Raw genomic sequence first — 19,223 nt, 5'->3', positions numbered from 1 at the left:
GTGCAGGAAGGCGCACTCATATCATACCCAACCAAACCATGATTGTCCCCCCTCCCTACTCCCCCAGAAGCACATACTTATACAGTACTTTGACCAATCCAAGTCTGGGCATGTTTCGTCATTATGATGCGATTGCATTAAAGAAAACAGGAAGTAAAGCGCTCTCAACACTGAAACTCATCATATTGTTAAATCTGTGTTTTTGGTGTGTGATGACAAACAGCCCTCTCACGTGCCCATCTTATGGCTTAGTTGATCTGTCAAGTGTGCAGCTCAGACATTCACGTAAACCTTCTGCGCACATCAAAAGGTTTTTACAAAGGCAAATAAAGGTGAGTGGTCACGCAAATCTCCTTTTGAAAAGGTTAAAAACACAAATTCGTAGTCTATTTCATGTAAACACTTGATTGACTGTCCCACTGTGCAGGTATTGGTATGCTTTTGTGCTTTTACAGTGGCGCATTGAAGACCCGTCAACTCCGATTGACAGTTCCAAATAATTGAATACATCTTCATATGATATATATTAGGCCACTTCTTCATTTCATCCTCCCACTGGGTTATGTATTGCAGGTGTAGTACATATTTAGCCTAAGTTAATCTTGCGTGAGTGTGCTCCCTTGACACGTTTTCTACCAGCTGGCTATTTAAACAGAAGTCACAAAAAAGGTAATATGTCACATCAGTTACTTACACTTTTGAAAATAAGGTGGATACGTCTGAAGATAATTACCCAATGCTACATTTACCAGCTCACTGCTGACGCAAGCAAACGGATGAAATAAAAAGACAGTCCTGAAAGGAAAATGTCATTCAGACTCAATCTGTTAACTCAGGACTCTTCGACTAAATGAAAACCCATCACACTCCATCCCAGTCGCTGCATTTATATTGCATGGCCTAGGAAATTGGACACATTCACCTTGTTTATTTTCATTCTCTCTCTCTCTCTCCCTCTCTCTCTCTCTTGCTCTCTCTCTCTGGGTCTGTTGTAATGGGTTTTTCTGCAGCTACATCAGTAATGCATTACGGCTCCTGGCTAGGACATCAGAGTTAATGATGATTAGTTGGAGAAGCACCTTTCTGGATATTTAAAAAAAATCATGATGAAACCTAAATTTCTCTTAAAATCTACAAGGACTTTGTACTCCCGTTTTGTGGTTTAAATATTAATTCGATGTCAGCAGTTTTTCATTTAATTTGAACTCTTTCACCGCCATTGACGAGATATCTCGTCAATTAAGAGAAAACGCTTCACCGCCAATGACGAGATTTTCCGTCTTTCCGCAATACCGCTATTATCCAACTTTTTAAACCCGGAAGTATTGCCCTATGGAAAGCGGCTGCATGTCCGTGTCTGTTTTAAAGATCGCTCTGAATGGGATCTCTATGAAAAGTCCGTCACAAAAATGGAATTATCTCAGCTTTTTGCTCAAAATATGGTGTTTTTGCAGAAACCTACCCATATTCAAAAGCTGATTACAAAAGAACCACTGAAGGTAGGATGAAACGGTTTTTTTTGTTTGAAAGCAGAGGGTCTGTTCTTTCATTTGGTATATTTTATGTTTATATATTTAAAGAAGGACATTTTATGGAAGGCATTAAACTTTGGTGAAAATCATGAAAAACGCTGGCGCTGGCTGGCAACTTTTTTTTTAAAAACGCTGGTGGTGAAAGAGTTAATTTACATAATTCTGTCAAAACTGTTTTCTAAATGACTTAAAAAGCACAACAGACAGTTTAAATACGAAAGTGGCGAAATGTAATACTCAGAAAAAAGAGTGAAACCTGACATTACAGTAAGGTTGTATTTGTTCAATATATTAATGAATTTATTGGCTAACATGAACAATGAATCAAAATCTTTTTTCAGCATTTATTAATCTTTGTTAATGTTTGATAAAATTGATGGTTGGTAGCCTTATTTTTCTGAGGTTTAATTACACAGAATTTATGATAATGTATTTTTTTAAATTTCATAAAACTGGCATGGTCCACGGTTTGAGAATCACTGATCTACATACACCGCTGGTGGAAAGTCGCCCTTTTGAGGCACCATGTTTCTAAAGTAGCCAATTTATCACAGGTCAAAATTTAAAAGAGTAGGTTGAATTGACATGCAAAACCAAAAAAGTTTTTTAAACTTCATAAGGCATTTTTTACAGTGTGTTTTTAGAGGCAGCGTACTGCTTCACAACGATGAATGTGCCTGTTTGTCCCTGGCAGTTTCTCAATATGCGTTCCTGTAGGAAACCAAAATATTTGTTATTTTCGACAAGGTATTTGTTCAAAAGTTTAGTTCAGCAACTAGTCAGACCATTAAAAAAACTAAAACCGGAAATTAAGTTCTGACCAGACGCTTAACCGTGACAACGCACGTGCGTCCGATGAAACAGTCTATATATGTGTTCTTGTGAAACATCACCAGTCGCTTTACCCAATTGCTGTTCCAATAGGCTTTATGCCCAGCTGCACTACTTCCTGAACTTCAGCCAGCTCCTTGTTTCCTGTCTGCCATTATTGGACAAACTGATTAATCCAGGTGTTCCTGACCTCAGTAGTCACAACAGCAATAATCATATACACCTGGATTAATCAGTTTGTCCAATAATGGCAGACAGGAAACAAGGAGCTGGCTGAAGTTCAGGAAGTAGTGCAGCTGGGCATAAAGCCTATTACAAGTTCATGTGATAAAAATGAAAATAATTGTATGTTCATCATTATATGAGTGTTCCGATACTGAATTTAGTTGAAATATGCTGAGAAGCTCAGGTAATCCACAGAAATACATCAGAACATCTCAATTCTCACAAAGGCGCATCCTTCCGAGTTCGTTCTTCCAAGGTTGCCTGGCAAGACTGGTCTCCACGAGAATGCAAAATGTTAGTTCATGCATTCATCTTAACAAATACTACTCTAAAGTGTTATCAGATAATTTAATTCATGCAACAGATCCTTGACGGTCCACTAATTTGATTGGCTAAGTGCTAGCTGAAGTACCGGTATTTAGCATAACATCATTATGTCTACGTTGCAACATTCCAGAACACATGAAATACAAGAGTCATCAGTTTTCATGAGTTTGCCTGGAGCAAAATAGTTTTTTTTTTTTTGAAAACTAAACAATGTTTTCTCTCTCACCATGATCGCTCTGAGTGGAGTTTCTCTTACCAGAAAACCTGTGTGGCACTGCTTAAGTTAATGTCCCTGTCCGTGAAGAGAGTGAGAGTGAGTGAGTGAGTGAGTGAGTGAGTGAGTGAGTGAGAGAGAGAGAGAGAGAGAGAGAGAGAGAGAGAGAATGAGAGAGCAAAAGAAACAAAAGGTAGGAAACAGGAGAAAGTGGGTGATAGTGATGGGACGTTCAGATCATTTTTCTGATTCGGATATTTGAATCTCGTTCATCACAAATAAACATAATAAACAAATCTTTTTTCGAGTTATTTTGTTATTTTCGTTCATTTGAATAGGATTACGTGTTATTTCACAAATTACCCCAAAACGACCACTTATGCAAACAATTGTGACATTTCTAAGTTATGAGAAATAAAAATGCTTATTTCATTATTTCTAGATATTTACCTAAGCTCTGAAACCTGCACAAGAAACTAACTGAATTGATTAGCTTACCTCTAAATCAGTCCTCGTGTACAAGATATTTTGCTTCTGTCGCATCAGTGTTAATTTTAGCAGCAAATTCTGATTTAGTCTTAGTCTTTTGAATAACACACCATTTAGTTTTAGTCTTATTTTAGTCATCTGAAATCTTTTAGTTTTAGTCTAGTTTTAGTCGACGAAATATCATAAGAGTTTTAGTCTAGTCTTAAGTTTTTTAGTCTGTTATGGAATGGTATTAAGGTTTGAATATGCAATACAGACACAGATTTAATGGTTGTTATAGAAAGCACGTATTTTATTTTATTCTTAATGTCAAAAAAACTGACCGTGGCTTTTTCACCAAAAAAAAATATCACATAAAATAAGCATAAGGCCCGCTCTACCTAAAAATATACATGGTCCCTGAAAAAGATATGCATTGTCCCTAAATGACATGCACACGCAGACACACAGACAGAGACACACGCACTTACGCACGCACTTTGTCCAGTCATGTAAAACCACAACATCTACTATAATAGTAACGTTACACATTTCATTCAATTTGAGGACACTGAATATTTATACTCAGTATTAATTCAGACAACCCAATACAATCAATACAGTTCAGATGTGTATTCCTTTCGTTTCTATGTTATACCAAGATTAGCGAAAACACTGTGGTTTATCTGATAAAATAACCTTAGCGTGTATGCTTACCTTCGCATGTATTTCTGGATGAGTCGTCTTTACAGGCTGTCGTCTTGTCATATTTGTAGTGTGATCAGATTAGACGCTAGCTCTGACATTTTTGTTGTTAATGAGACATGCCTTCGGACCGGGTGCACCGCAAAACGTTAGCGTGTTGCTAACGAGCGAAGTCAACTGAAATCAGCCAAAGCTGGGAACTAAGACTGTACAACTAAATATAATGTAAACAACCTGTTGTGAAAACAAACTTTGCCGCGGGTTTTCAAAATGCCTGTGTAGATCAACCTACCCTCAAAGATTCGCTCTGATTGGATTTCTTCCCAACTGTCCCACAAAATGAGTAGCTCTGATTGGATATCTTCTCCATTCGTCCCTCCCTAACATTTTCGTCTTATTTTTATTCGTTGACTAAAGCGTCAGTTATATTTCGTTACAGTCTTCGTCATCATATATGATTTTATTTAGTTTTTATTTAGTTTTCGTCCGTGAAAAAGGTTCGTTGACGAATATTTTTCGTCATCGTCATCGTCTTCGTCAACGAAATTAACACTGTGTCGCATGACATCCCCCTACATGCTGTGTATGCCGTCCAGAAACAGAATTGATTCGTTTATGTCTCGAGTTTTTCTGTCATTCGATCTTTCCAATATAAGCCTATGCAGTCCAGAGCGGATATAGATTTGATTAGTTTATCTCTCGAGTCTGGGTCCGAGTCGTTCGGTCTTTTGTCACGTATACAGAAATTAGTTAATAACTGCAAACTTTGAAAACAGGTTATTTTTTTACTCTTGTCTTTATCCATTTCTGGGCTATTTTATTTCTTAAAATGTATACATTTGTGAATGTGGTAATAAAATGCTTAAAACTTTATTTGTATGAAATAACATTAATAAAGCAAATAATTACATTTCAATTCAAATTTGATGATAAAGATACCTGTGTGTAACCTACCTTTATCAATGATGCATTAAACATAAACTAACACTGTACATATAATTGTCGATTATCGTTTATATTGTATACCATGGCAGGAAAAAAAATATTTAAAATAATTAAAACACACAGATGTGTACCAAAGATCCCAAAGAAACATTTAACAATAATTTAGAGAGACTGACATGGTCTGTAAAATACTGTTCCAGTAAGCGTGGTCACATGACAAAAGAACAAACGACTCCGATCGAAGACTCGAGAGATAAAGATCAATTCTCTTTCCTGCACAGAACCAATAGATGTTGCACATGCACGGTCAACACAACATAACCGAATCACTCAAGAACGACCCATCACTAGTGACTCATAATAAAGCCCCGCAATTCACATCCTATCCTTGACACTAAGCAGATAACTAGATGCCCCCTTAATTCTCCAAGAAAACAGCAGGAGCATTATGGAAGTAATTTCATCACCTGAAACTTATTTCATCACAGCTGGATATGTGTCATAAATAAAAGCTTCAAACAGGGTTGCAATGATGAGATACATTAGAGTAAAAAGGATGAACAAGGCTGCTTATTATCATCATTACATTGATTTTGTGCCAATGATTTCTGTATATTGTGCTTCAATCAACTCTGAGCAATCAATAGCTTAATAAAAGCAACATCATTCAGTGCTTGCCAAAAAACAGACCTCACATTCATACAGTAAACGTAATTATACACCGCAACTATAGAGGGCTGAGGTTAATAATGCACATCATTAGCCTGTATTTCAGTTTAACAGCTACATAAACATAACAATTAACATCATTAGGAAAAGCGCTAATCCTGCAAAAACAGAATTAAGGAGGAAGTGCTAAAAAAACTCATTATGGTATCAAACATTTCACTGGTGTGGCACTATACAGTATGTTGTGCTGTAAGAAATACTGTTAATAATGATAGTAAGGGACATTTTTGAGATTAAAGTATCCTGATCTCACAGGACAACATGGGAATCATGCAAAATTGTATGATTATACGAAAAAAGTGTTCATGAATCCCTACTCCAAACCTTATTGTCACGGGGCGAAAGTAGATCGCCCTAAAACGTGTAAAAAAGTGAAATCATACATATTCACAATTACAAGTAGTTATGCCGTGGGGATGCTAGTGGCACAAAAACAACTAACTTTACCTTTAACTATATCAGCAAAGGGAGGTTTTTTCTTGCATAGTGGGGAGACACTCACTTTATGATTGCAAACTACTGGCAGTGGATCTGCTGATAGCAAGGTCATGGCTGAAGATATTAAAGCCAAGACAACAGAGAATAGATAAATGAAAACACAGTACAGTTGTGTACAACCCTTCACAATCTAAAATACAAGATGTCATAGCGGGCAGTCAGCCTCTGATATTTAAACCTGATACAAAAATAAACAGACATTGACCAAAGTCTACGCCCAGACACACAAAACGCTGCTTTAATAATTTTTTATCTCATTTAGAGCGCTTAAGACCTAAGATCCACAGGAGACTAAATATAAACATAGCACATGAAGAAATGCAGAGCAATGAGAAGCACAAACACATGTACGTGTTGTGCATAATCTTACTGATTAACACTCAATTTGGGTGATATGATCACAGGTGGTCAGGCGAGACACAATTTTGTTTACACCTGTCATTAAAAGCAATCTCTGTTAGACAGCTAGACTAAAATCTTGAGACCATATCAAGCCAGCAAACTTACAGTAGGGTGTTAGACATTTACAACACATTTACGCATATGGCAGACACTATCCAAAACGAGTAATTGGCAAGTAATTGCCAATGTATGGGAACCCAAACTTGGAATATGACATCATCTGCATTTAACCCATCAAACCAATCTGGGTTACAAGTCAAATGACCTTTACACCATGTCCTAACTACTCGCAATGCAAGTAAAAGGTATCTAGTTATTGTCCCAACCAGCAGAGACGTGATGCCGCAATGAGCAGATGTGGATTTTATTATAAAAGTGATTTCTAAACTGAAAAAAAAAATGATTCTGTGCCTTAGTAAATTTAACTTAAAAGAAATGATTAAATTCTATAATTAAAAAAAAAAAAAGTAAAAATAACAAAAAAATTAAAGTAATTCTAAATTAACAAATTATTGAGTAAATTTCACTTATTTTATCATGTAAAATCCACCCAAATTTGTAAGAAAGAAATTTTGTGTTGAAACTACTTATTTATCTTAAAACTACTTATTAATTATTTAAGCATCCCAAAATGCTTTGCATTGGACTGCATTTGGAGTGTAAAATTTTAAATTAAACGCTATTTTTTGTGTTTTCAACAAAAAAGAAAGACTTGTTAGTGTTTCAGGTTAAATTATCTTTGAGATTTAGAAGAGTTTCTGTTTTGAGTTTTGTGGTTACCCTCATTCAGAAGAGTGGTGCTTGTGTACAGACAATAGGTGACAGGATGAAAATCATGATTTAAGCAGTAGTGTTAATTTCGTCAGACGAGAAGAGACGAAATATGTTCGTCAACGACCTTTTTTCCATGACTAAGACGAAACGATGACGAGACTACACACATATTCAAAAACGCTGACTAAGACTAAATTAACATGCATTTTTGTTGACGAAAAAAGACGAGACTAAAATGTTTTGCATAAAATAAAAACTAAGATAAAATCTCTCTTCATTTTCGTCTTCAATTGTCTCTACTACATTTTATGCAATGAGGTCATATTTAAATGTGAATTCATTCATAAAAAGACTGCGTGCTCTTATAATGAAACTTCGCGTCTGTCATAACTCCAGACAAGCTCGCACTGCTGAAATCTCCATGCTAACTAAGTGTTCACAATATAACATCCATTAGCAGTTAGTCTACAAACGTATTACATATGAGAAATATTGATATTTCTCCGTTGTTTCCATCGGATTTTGTATCAAATAATCTTCACATGGTTTTTCAACAATTGCACGCACACACAGTGCGATTCTACTATTGAAAAGGCATACGCGACCAGGTCAGTAAGAGTCTCATGTGTAAAATGAGCCCACACAAATTATGATTAATATTTCACAAACAGCTAAAAAGTTTAGTGTTATGCAGCATTGTGTTGATGTTTTTGTGTCGTATTCTCGTGTACCTGTTGGCTTCAGTAACTTAGACGGCTTGTCTTTCTGATCCACATTCGCTATTTACCAACATTGTTGATGTACCTTATATTATTCAAGTATTCTGAATGTACAGTATATTGTGAGGACAAAAGCATATTATTAGTAACTGATCGCTGTCTGGGTGCTTTCCTATCACCCATCACTGAATGAATGGTGACGCAATTTACACGCAATAGAGATACGTCACCGCCATTAACAAAGTTGCATTCAACAAAATTCATTCAACAAGTGTAACCAATATTTGAGATGTGTGTAACCCTATTTGACTGAAATGGTTTTCAAAAATAATTTCTTTTTAAAAAGACTAAAATGTTTTAACTAAAACTTGACTAAGATATATGAAGTCTTCTTTTGACTTAGTTTGAATAAAACTTTTAGTTGACTAAAACTAGACTAAAATGATGAGACTTTTAGTCGACTAAAACTTGACTAACAAAAAAAGATATGCACAAGACTAAGACTAAATTAAAAATAGGTGACAAAATTAACACTATTAAGCAGTAACTGTGCTTATTGCTCAACATAATGTGGCAGTTAAATGTGGAAAGTTAAAATAGAATAAGAGATTAAAAAATGATTGGATTAAACCATTAAATTGATCTGGTTGCACATAATTAATTTTAGTGTACTGAACATAAAAAAATGAGTAAATTCTACTCAAAATAGTTTAGCTACAATTATGAATATAATTAATCTGAAATTACTTATAAAATATAATTACACTCAATTAATAAATTATAAGTACACTCGACTTAAAAAAAAAAATCTGTAGTTAGATAAATTTATTGTGTGCATCTTCTTAAAATTAAGTAAATTCAACATAAAAAAAAATTCAGTGTATTTCTGCAATGTCTCAGCTGACAGCTCCACCTACACAGAGATCTCTTTCAATGAAAGTTCTGCTTATTATAGATATTAATAATCAAACATGAACAAGGAGGATTTGAGATGTCTAACAATCTGGGATCGATAGTGGCATGTTCTGTTCCTTCTCCCTTTTTAGAAACGCATCGGAAAAATTAACTATAACTTAGCAAATACTTGTCAGACAAACAAAAGATAAATGTCTACATAATGAGGAGAGGAACAGTTTTTTTCTTGTTACTTCCCTACCTGAAATGAGCTGGGATTGCCACACCCCTGTTCTGATTGGCTATGTTTTTCCTTTATTTATTTAAAAGGGACCATGCACATCCATCAACATTTTTTGTTTAAACTTAAAATGTTAATGCGCCAGAGTTAGCAAAAAAGCTATTTTTCATCTACAGTCCCTTGGCAGGTCAACACAGCATCATGAAAAACACAAGACAAATTAAAAAACTAGATAGATAATAATAAGCACAATATAAAGATGGCCAGTACCTAAGATAAAATAAATTAACTATTGATGATAGCAGTTTTGAGTGTTTTTAATCAATTTCTTAAGTTTAAATTTAAATTATTTAAATTATTTATTGTGTCATGCCACACCCCTTTTTTGCATTTAGTATGGACAGAAAAATTGCTGGAATCATATCGCATCACATTTGGTTAGGAAACAGTGTTACTACTGCAGTTAAACTATAGGAATAATTGTTGTCACATCAATATGTATTTCTGTGCCAAATGCAATAGGGACTCATTAAAAACCTGTTAATATTATTGAAACATGCAACTAATAGCACGTCAAAACATGGCCTGAAAGACGAGGACATTAAGAAAGAACACAAATATACAGGAAAAAATTGGTGATGGCTGTGGAAGGAGAGGTGAAAGCAGGCAGGACTGAGGTAAGGTCAAAGTTTACTCACTCTCTGCTCCTGGGTTGCCACAAAGGTCTGAAAGCCCGGGGCGACTCCAAAACCCAGTTCATGAACAAAAGGAGGCTCCGCCTGACTGTGGATCTGCACCCTTATACCTGCTTCAAACGCTGTCTCTTCTAAGACAGAAAAAGAAAGTGTAATCATTAGAAATACTTCAAAGTGAAGGAAAATATGGAAAAGATAAGCAGAAGACCCATAAAGAAAAAAACACTTTACAGACTGTAGATAAGTAACATTACAACTACTGTAGTTGTCAACTGTTTGTCATTAGAGTATTAGTAGACTGACACTTTAATGTGATGAGCACCCAACAGACATTAAACTGACTACAGGTACAGTAGCTTTGCAAGTACACGTCAACTAACCCTTATAGTCTACTTATACTATTTTTCATTAGAATATAATTTTATATAATATATATTCTCTTATATATATACACACTATATATTTAATAATTTCCCTGTTTTTCAGTATTTTTCTAAATCTGCTTTAAAGCAATGAAACATTGTAAGAAGTGCTATACAAATGAATGTGACTTGACTTCTGCAACTATTATTCAACACTGTTAACTAAACCTTCTTTTGCAATTGAATTTTTTTCAAACCAAACAAAGCTGTTAATTTTCAGTAATTTTCCATACAGCCACAATATCAGTTAAACGCAAAGAAGAAGCCCAGAAATGTTAAATTACTTTTAAAATCGCCATTGCTTATTTGTACAGTAGTTCATCTCAAAGACTAAGTCTGCAGTTACATTTTGTCTAAATTTAGTTTAAAATCTAAAATTGGTTTATTTGGTTGAATTGTTTCACATTATTAACAGAAAAGGAATAAACTTACCCTACAATAATAGCTAGTCATGACTCAAAATGACTAGCCGTAATTTGGGAAAGGTTACACCTACACGGAAACAGTGTAATTCCAAAATATTTTTAACACAATCTCATAGTCTTAAACGATCATGTAAGTGTAAAAGATTTCGGAAACTGAACACACACCACCCTGTTTTTGTCTCACACATATTTAATACCTGCCATTTTGTTTGATTAGCCCAGCCTCACTGGCCTGTGATATTAGTTTCGAGTGACGTGTTGATTCCCCCCTGTCTCTTCTGTTCTCAAAGGCTTGGTAAAAAGAGAAACCTCATTCAGTCACAAGGACCCCTGCAGGCGTACAGGCATCTTAACAGCCATCTATAGCAGGAGATCACAGTTACAAAGACCTCCCATCTTCCACTCACACTCCAGAGGCCAAAGCATTGATGGAAACACACGGCGACAGCAGCTTCAAGCAACCTTTCACACACACTGGGAAGGAAAAGTCAATGCTTTCAGTGAGTGTGTGTGTGTGTGTGTGTGTTTGTATGTGTGCGTGCAATCATTGTCATAAGTAGCAGACTGTAAACTTTCAAATGATGGTTTCCAGAAGACTACCAAGGAGGAAAATGCATAAAACAATGATCAGTAGGGTTATATTGTTGGAGTTTCTGTAGTTTTCTTTCAGAACTTGTTTTTTTTTTTGTAAATACTGACGCTGAATGACTCATACACTTTCCCAATGAGTCAGAGTGGACCACATTAGTCATTACATTAACATTTACTGTGTTTTGACACATTAGGGTTGTGAAACTAAATTTAGTGGAATGACTGAGTGGTTGCTAACAAGACGTGAAGTTTTTTTGTTTGTTTATTTATCAGGACAATGTGCAATTACATTAAAGAGATGGCTGCACCAGATTTAGCATTATGCTACTTTCCATCTGTAGTCCTACACCGTTCAAATTACATCACAAAGTTAAAAGTACATAACAAAGCACTAAGCATTTAAAATATTCATATGACAAAGACAGTTAATACAATAAAAAAACTGTTTACCAAAAAAAGTTTAATAGGCTTTATGCCCAGCTGCACTACATCCTGAACTTCAGCCAGCTCCTTGTTTTCTGTCTGCCATTATTGGACAAACTGATTAATCCAGGTGTGCCTGACCTCAGTAGTCACAAACAAACTGATTAATCCAGGTGTGCTTTACCTCAGTAGTCACAACAACTATAATCAGACACACCTGGATTAATCAGTTTGTCCAATAATGGCAGACAGGAAACAAGGAGCTGGCCCAAGTTCAGGAAGTAGGGCAGCTGGGCATAAAGCCTGTTAACAAATATAAGATTAAAATTACCCAATTGTGTGCAAAATTAGCTAATTGCAATACTATAAAGTCCTTTAGTGAGAGCAGGACTGGTGGTCTAAAAGCTGTCTTTAACTGCCCGTGAGAAAATGTGAAAATCTGCGTTGTTCTTTAAAATGTCTGGAAGCCCATTCCATTCTTTAGCAGCTTTATAGGAAAAGGCTGATTGAGAGAAGACAGACTTTCTTTTAGAAACATTGCAATCACCCCTGGATACAGACCTCAAAACTTTGTTTGTTAGTTCCGAGCGTGGCTGTACATATTTTTTTTTAAGGGGGTTGGGGCGGCATCAATAAGAATTTTATGAACCAAACGGATATCAAAATACCTGATCAAGTTTTCAAAGCTTAGTATACTGTATTTTCAAGTATATTACAGTGGTGGTACCTTTTCTGCTTTTTATCTAAGATTTTCAAAGCCTGATTATGTAAAGATCTAAGGTGGTTTAAAACGGTATTTTAGTCTTGAGACCATGATGACATACAGTAGAGTATGTGCGATATAATCACTGCATTAAAATGCGATTTTGCTGCTTCCAATGATAAAGAGCTTCTGATGTGCTGGAAGTTAGCAATGTAAACTTTCAAAACACGACAAACCCTTTTAACATGGTTTTTAAAGTTTAGGTATTTAAATTTTTTCACACTTTGGATCATATACATCTACATAGATATTTGGGAGAAGACTTTGTATTCTTTTGTTTGAAAAATACATTGTGACCATTTTCTCTGTATTCAACATAAGGCAGGACTTGTTCATCCACTCTGTTGCTTTATTCATTGCCGCAACAGAATTAACATAGGGACCGTGTGTATATAAAACCGTGTTATCAGCATACATCAAGACCTTTACGTCATCGCATATAGGAGGTAGGTCATTGATATACAAACTGAAGAGCAATGGCCCCAGAATAGATCCCTGGGGTACCCCTGTAATACAGGATCTGAACGGTGAAGTTTTATCATTTATTCTTACGCACTGGTAACGATCTGCTAAATATGATTGAAGCCAACTAATACTATTTGCCAAAAGATTGAAATTCCATCATTTAGTAAGCAGCACTGAGTGGTTAACAGTGTCAAATGCCTTACGTAAATCCAGAAAAATGGCCCCAACCACTCCTCCCTTCTCCAGACTGGATTTGATCACCTCGAGGAATTAACAACAAGCTGTATTGGTGGAGAGTTTAGATCGGAAGCCAAATGTACTTGATGTTTTCTGATTTAAAAAAAAAGATGTAAAAATTGCAGTCTTACAGGATGAAGGGAATACACACTTTCTAAATGATTGATTAATGAGTTGCGCAATTGGTCCTGCAAAGACCTCTTTATATTTTTAATGACAATGAATCAAATCCCCATGAGTCCTTTGCTCTCGAGATAGAGAGTGATGTAATAACTTTGTTCACTTTGCCTTCATTTACACATTCAAAATCCAGTACTTCCACAAGGGTAGGTTGTGATCCTCCTATGGGACCACCAATCATGTCCCCAGCAATGGCTGCCGGTGGTGTTTAAAGCAGCTATGAGGGTTTACTTAGTTCCAGAATTGATTTTACGTAGTAGTCATTGAACATATTGGCAACCGTTAAGCTATCCTTTAGAGTAACTTGCATTACAGGTGCAAGTATTTCATTGTTGTCAAGGTTTATGTTAAGATCAATACCTTTTTAATCTGCTCTTTCCCTGAGAAATTATCATTACACTTCCATATCATTTTACAATTCCCTTAAGCCTGGTTAATTATATCTAAACAGAAGTCTGCTTTAGCTCTTCTGAGCTGTACTATGACTTTGTTTCTCAGGTTTTTAAAGATCAACCGGTCAAGTCCCCAACCTTGACTTTAGATACTTTTTTAAGACAGCATCTCTGTCTTTCATTAGAAGCCATAACTTTTCACTGAGCCATGGTAAGGTTTTTTACTTTAAAATTTTTGTGTAAGATGTGTAGTTAAGATACAGTATATTACAATTCATGATTCCATTTTTTTGCTTTCTTCAAGAATCCTTAAAATCCTATATTTCTATTCTAACAATGAATGTCATCTGTCTGTCTATCCTTTTTTAGCCATGACCACCACAACACAACCTCTGTGCTCACAATCAGACTTATTTTACAATTCTCAGACTTATTTTACAAAAACAATCACCCAACAAAAATTACCTGAAAAAGCAGGTAAAACCGGCCCTTAGTTGGCTGGATGGTGTTAGCTGGTGAAAGTAGATGAAAGAAGCAGGTTTAAGCTGGTCATCACAGCCTGGCAAAGCTGGTTTTAGCTGGTGGGTCAGCTTGTCTTCAAGTCTGACCAGTTAAGACCAACTCTAAAATCAGCCTTGCAAAACCAGCTTAAGCAGCAAAACCTGGCTTGGAGGCCTGCTAAAACCATTCAACAATCTTAGGCTGGTTTTATCTGCTTTTCAACAGGGTATACTGTACAATTATGGACATGTACTGTACACAGTTTCATGGTGGGGATTTTAAAACTTTCTTACTATCCGCTACTCTCTTAAAAACAACTTTCTGAATTTGACATGTGAATTCAAACATAATTTTGAATGTTTGTTAAGTTGTTTTACTAAGGTGATTGTTGATTGGTCCCCATAAAACTAATTTACCCACACACAATCTGAATACATACAATTTCAGAAAATTCAAGAACACTCCTACATAAAGTCTTCTATAAAAAGATGTATATTCTTAAAGGCTTAAACACACAATGACTATACAGTATGAGGAGGATTAGGTTTAGAGAAATGGTTAAGAAAACATAATTAGCTCAGTATACAAACATCAGAATCCAATGCAATAAAACAAGTGAGGAAACAAGCTTATAAATCAAACTGGATGGTGTTTTTAAAAAGATGTGAAGTAGCAGAAAGTTTACTGTGATGGTTGGGGTTAGGGTTTGGGTTAGGAGAATAGAATATATAGTTTGTACAGTATAAAAACCATTATGTCTATGGAATGTCCCCACAAAACATGGAAACCAGACTGTGTGTGTGTTTTAAGACCAAAGCTAAAATGGGCACATGCCCGTAGCAGATGAGAAGAACTCAAAACAACCCTGCAGCTTTTGAAGTCTCTTTGCCTTTTTCTCTTCCACCTGACACTTTAGATATTACAGATGAAAGACAGGTCATTATGAGCGAATGATGGGGGACGAGGTGAAGAGAGAAAGAAGAGAGGGAAAGTCACCATCATCTGTTTGGAGAGCCCCTGCTTTATCCTCCCATAAAACAACCTATTTTTGACACACTGGGCTACTATGTTTCATTTCTACTTCACCGATTTTCCTTCATCTAGCTTTAACAAGTTGTTTTCATCTGATTTTCGCAGTGATTAACACATCTGCAGAACTAAATTGTGGTTAAAAATGATTGTTGACTCCTCTCTTCTGCCGTGGCTTCTCAGTTCAATATTTAAGCAAGCTGGCTTTAATTAAAGTTCTAAAATGACAAAATCATTGAAATATTTGCCATGCGAGATTTAATGTTCTTGCAGATTTAGAATGTTGATTCGAGACCAAAACCTGCCAGCGTTTCCACAGCTACAAAGTGGAAAAACAACACATGCTGAGCAGAATGCATAAATATCCTGCTTTGATCAGGAAGCAAGAGGAGAGAACGGGCATGAAGGACAGAAAGACATGGAAAGATTTGCTGGATAACCATTTTTATTAGATAGCACAGATATTTCTGTCAAAACTAATGCTTTTATCTTATCATGATAGTTTCTCAATTTTTTTTTAATTTTGTCTCATTAGACATGCCATTTTGATTCTCGTGTTAATGTGACTTCACAGAAACAAAGCCCTGCTCATGGCCACAGACTGACTGTTTCATTTTACCCAAAAGCTTTTCTAAATGTGTTTGTTAGCATGTTGTAGCACTAATGCGGCTAAATATACTATTTGTCTCAAACTGTATTCACAAAAATAGATCTATTTTAACCAAAAGCACTTACTGTTTGTTGGTAAGGGAGTGAGGAGCTATACTGTACTCATTTCCATTTATGGGTACACACATAAAAACTTATTTTGCTCCCACCTAAATCAGGCCATTTTATATATGCTATAACAAATTATCTGTGGGGTATTTTAAGCTGAAACTCCAAAGAAACATTCTAGGCACACCTGAGACTTATATTATATCTAGTAAAAATGGTCATAATAATGTGCCATTTAATGTTTATTGAGTTGTTTTCCTCATGGGTGCTGTTTCAAGTCACATATACAGTGCACTGTCAGAAAAATATGGTCAAGAAATGGGCCCTAGCTTTCAGTACCATTTCAAAAAGTATACATTTGTATTTAAAGGGTTCACAATTGTACCTCAGGGGTACATTTTGGTACCAAAGAGTGCATATTAGTACCTCAGAGGTACATATTGCTACCAGATATACAACCCCAAACAGAAAAAGTTGGGACACTGTAGAAATGGAATGGAATAATTTACAAATCTCATAAACTTATATTTTATTCACAATAGAATATAGATTACATATCAAATGTTGAAAGTGAGACATTTTGAAATGGCATGCCAAATATTGGCAAATTTTGGATTTCATGAGAGCTACACATTCCAAAAAAGTTGGGACAGGTAGCAATAAGAGGTCAGAAAAGTTAAATGTACATAAAAGGAACAGCTGAAGGACCAATTTGCAACTTATTAAGTCAATTGGCAACATGATTTGATATAAAAAGAGCCTCTCAGAGTGGCAGTGTCTCTTAGAAGTCAAGATGGGCATAGAATCACCAATTCCCCTAATGCTGCAGCGAAAAATAGTGTTCTGAGTTTCTCAGAGAAAAATTGCAAAGAGTTTGAAATAATCATAATCTACAGTGCATAATTTCATCCAAAGATTCCGAGAATCTGGAACAATCTCTGTGCGTAAGGGTCAAGGCCTGAAAACCATACTGGATGCCTGTGATCTTCGGGCCCTTAGACCGCACTGCATCACATACAGGCGCTACTGTAATGGAAATCATAACATGGTCTCTGGAATAATTCCAGAAAACATTGTCGGTGAACACAATCCACCATTCACCATTCCCGGTTAAAACTCTATAGGTCAAAAAAGAGCCAAGGCTCATTTAAAATGAACAGTGGCAAAGTGGAAAACTGTTCTGTGGTCAGACGAATCAAAATTTGAAGTTCTTTTTGGAAAACTGGGACGCCATTTCATCCGGACTAAAGAGGACAAGGACATCCCAAGTTGTTATTAGCGCTCATTTCAGAAACCTGCATCTCTGATGGTTTGGGGTTGCATGAGTGCGTGTGGCATGGGCAGCTTACACATCTGGAAAGGCACCATCAATGCTGAAAGGTTTATCCAAGTTTTAGAGCAACATATGCCTTCATTCAGACGTCATCTCTTTCAGGGAAGACCTTGCATTTTCCAACATGACAATGCCAGACCACATACTGCATCAATTACAACATCATGGCTACATCATAGCCTGCAGTCCAGATCATTCACCCGTAGAAAACATTTGGTCCATCATAAGAGGACGATGCGACAAAGAAGACCTAAGACAGTTGCGCAATTAGAAGCCTGTATTAGACAAGAATGGGACAACATTCCTTTTCCATAGCTGTTCCTTATATGTACATTTAACCTTTCCGGCCTCTTAATTGCTACCTGTCCCAACTTTTTTGGAATGTGTAGCTCTCATGAAATCCAAAATGAGCCAATATTTGGCATGACATTTCAAAATGGCTCACTTTCAACATTTGATATGTTATCTATATTCTATTGTGAATAAAATATAAGTTTATGAGATTAGCAAATTATTCCAATCCTTTTTAACTCACAATTTCTACAGTGTCCCAACTTTTTCTGATTTGGGGTTGTATTAACGCCACAAATTTTATTAAAGTGCGATTAACACAATGCACAAGTTCTGTTTGACCCTTGGTGTAGCCCATAGTTAAATAAATTGAGACGCAGCCTTAGACAGTAAATGTGACCCGTGCCGTCCAAATGTGTTGGAGGTTTTAATAAAAATAAGAACATTAAGCTCTCGTCTAGCGAATCCAATACTTCCAATAGTCGTTGAACATCTAAAATGATCTTTATTATCTACATTATATTAGATCCTTGCCTTATACAGTAGATCTTAAAGCTGTCTGTCTCAATGTCAATCAAATAATAAAAGAAAAAAGTTTAACATATATTAATATTTTTTTTTACTTTGTGTGTGCCAAAATTATAATGTACCTAAATGGATACTACCCCATCTAAGATGGAAAGACATGTCATAGTTTAATATATCCTATTAAATCAATACATATACAAAAGTACATAATTCACACGAATATAATCTATTCATAAAGACAACATGTTTGATAATAACTGTAACTATATACGCTATTATATATTTAATAATTTCCCTATTCTTCTGTTGGTTTTTTTATCTTTGAAGCAATGAATCATTGTAATAAAGTGCTATACAAATGAATGAAACTTGACCTGACTCCTGCAAAAATAATTCATCACTGTTCAGACAGACTCTTACCCACTTACTGATTTATAAAATAAGTTTGCAGTTACATTTTGTCTGAAACTGGCTTAAAGATCGCACATGAAGATGAAATAAACAATAGTGCACATAAAAGAGAGATGGAACAAACATGAAGCAAACATAAAAGAGGTCGTCTTTTGATAAGCTGGGACATTTTAAGGCTCTGAATCAATAGCATCAACTAGGAAGAAAAAACCCAGACAGTCTCAAGATGAGGAGGCAATAAAATCATCATCCTAAAAGATGAGGTCAACATGTTCCTCTTCTCATGAAGACAATGAAGCAAGAAAATTATGAAACA

At 35.7% G+C, this 19,223-nt stretch overlaps 1 protein-coding gene across 4 annotated transcripts in view; it reads right to left on the bottom strand.

Moving 5' to 3' along the window:
- asic2 (acid-sensing (proton-gated) ion channel 2) overlaps nt 1-19,223 on the bottom strand; it is a 391,924-nt gene that overhangs the window by 36,963 nt on the left and 335,738 nt on the right. For all 4 annotated transcript variants that reach the window (XM_065255498.2, XM_065255499.2, XM_065255497.2 and 1 more), the window contains one exon: nt 10,203-10,330. In XM_065255498.2, coding sequence (XP_065111570.2) covers nt 10,203-10,330 — 128 coding nt within the window. The remainder of the gene's footprint in view (nt 1-10,202; nt 10,331-19,223) is intronic.

The sequence above is a fragment of the Paramisgurnus dabryanus genome, chromosome 3 (genome assembly GCF_030506205.2).
Source record: "Paramisgurnus dabryanus chromosome 3, PD_genome_1.1, whole genome shotgun sequence".
Lineage (NCBI taxonomy): Eukaryota > Metazoa > Chordata > Actinopteri > Cypriniformes > Cobitidae > Paramisgurnus > Paramisgurnus dabryanus.
This window is presented reverse-complemented; position numbering and strand designations above follow the sequence as displayed.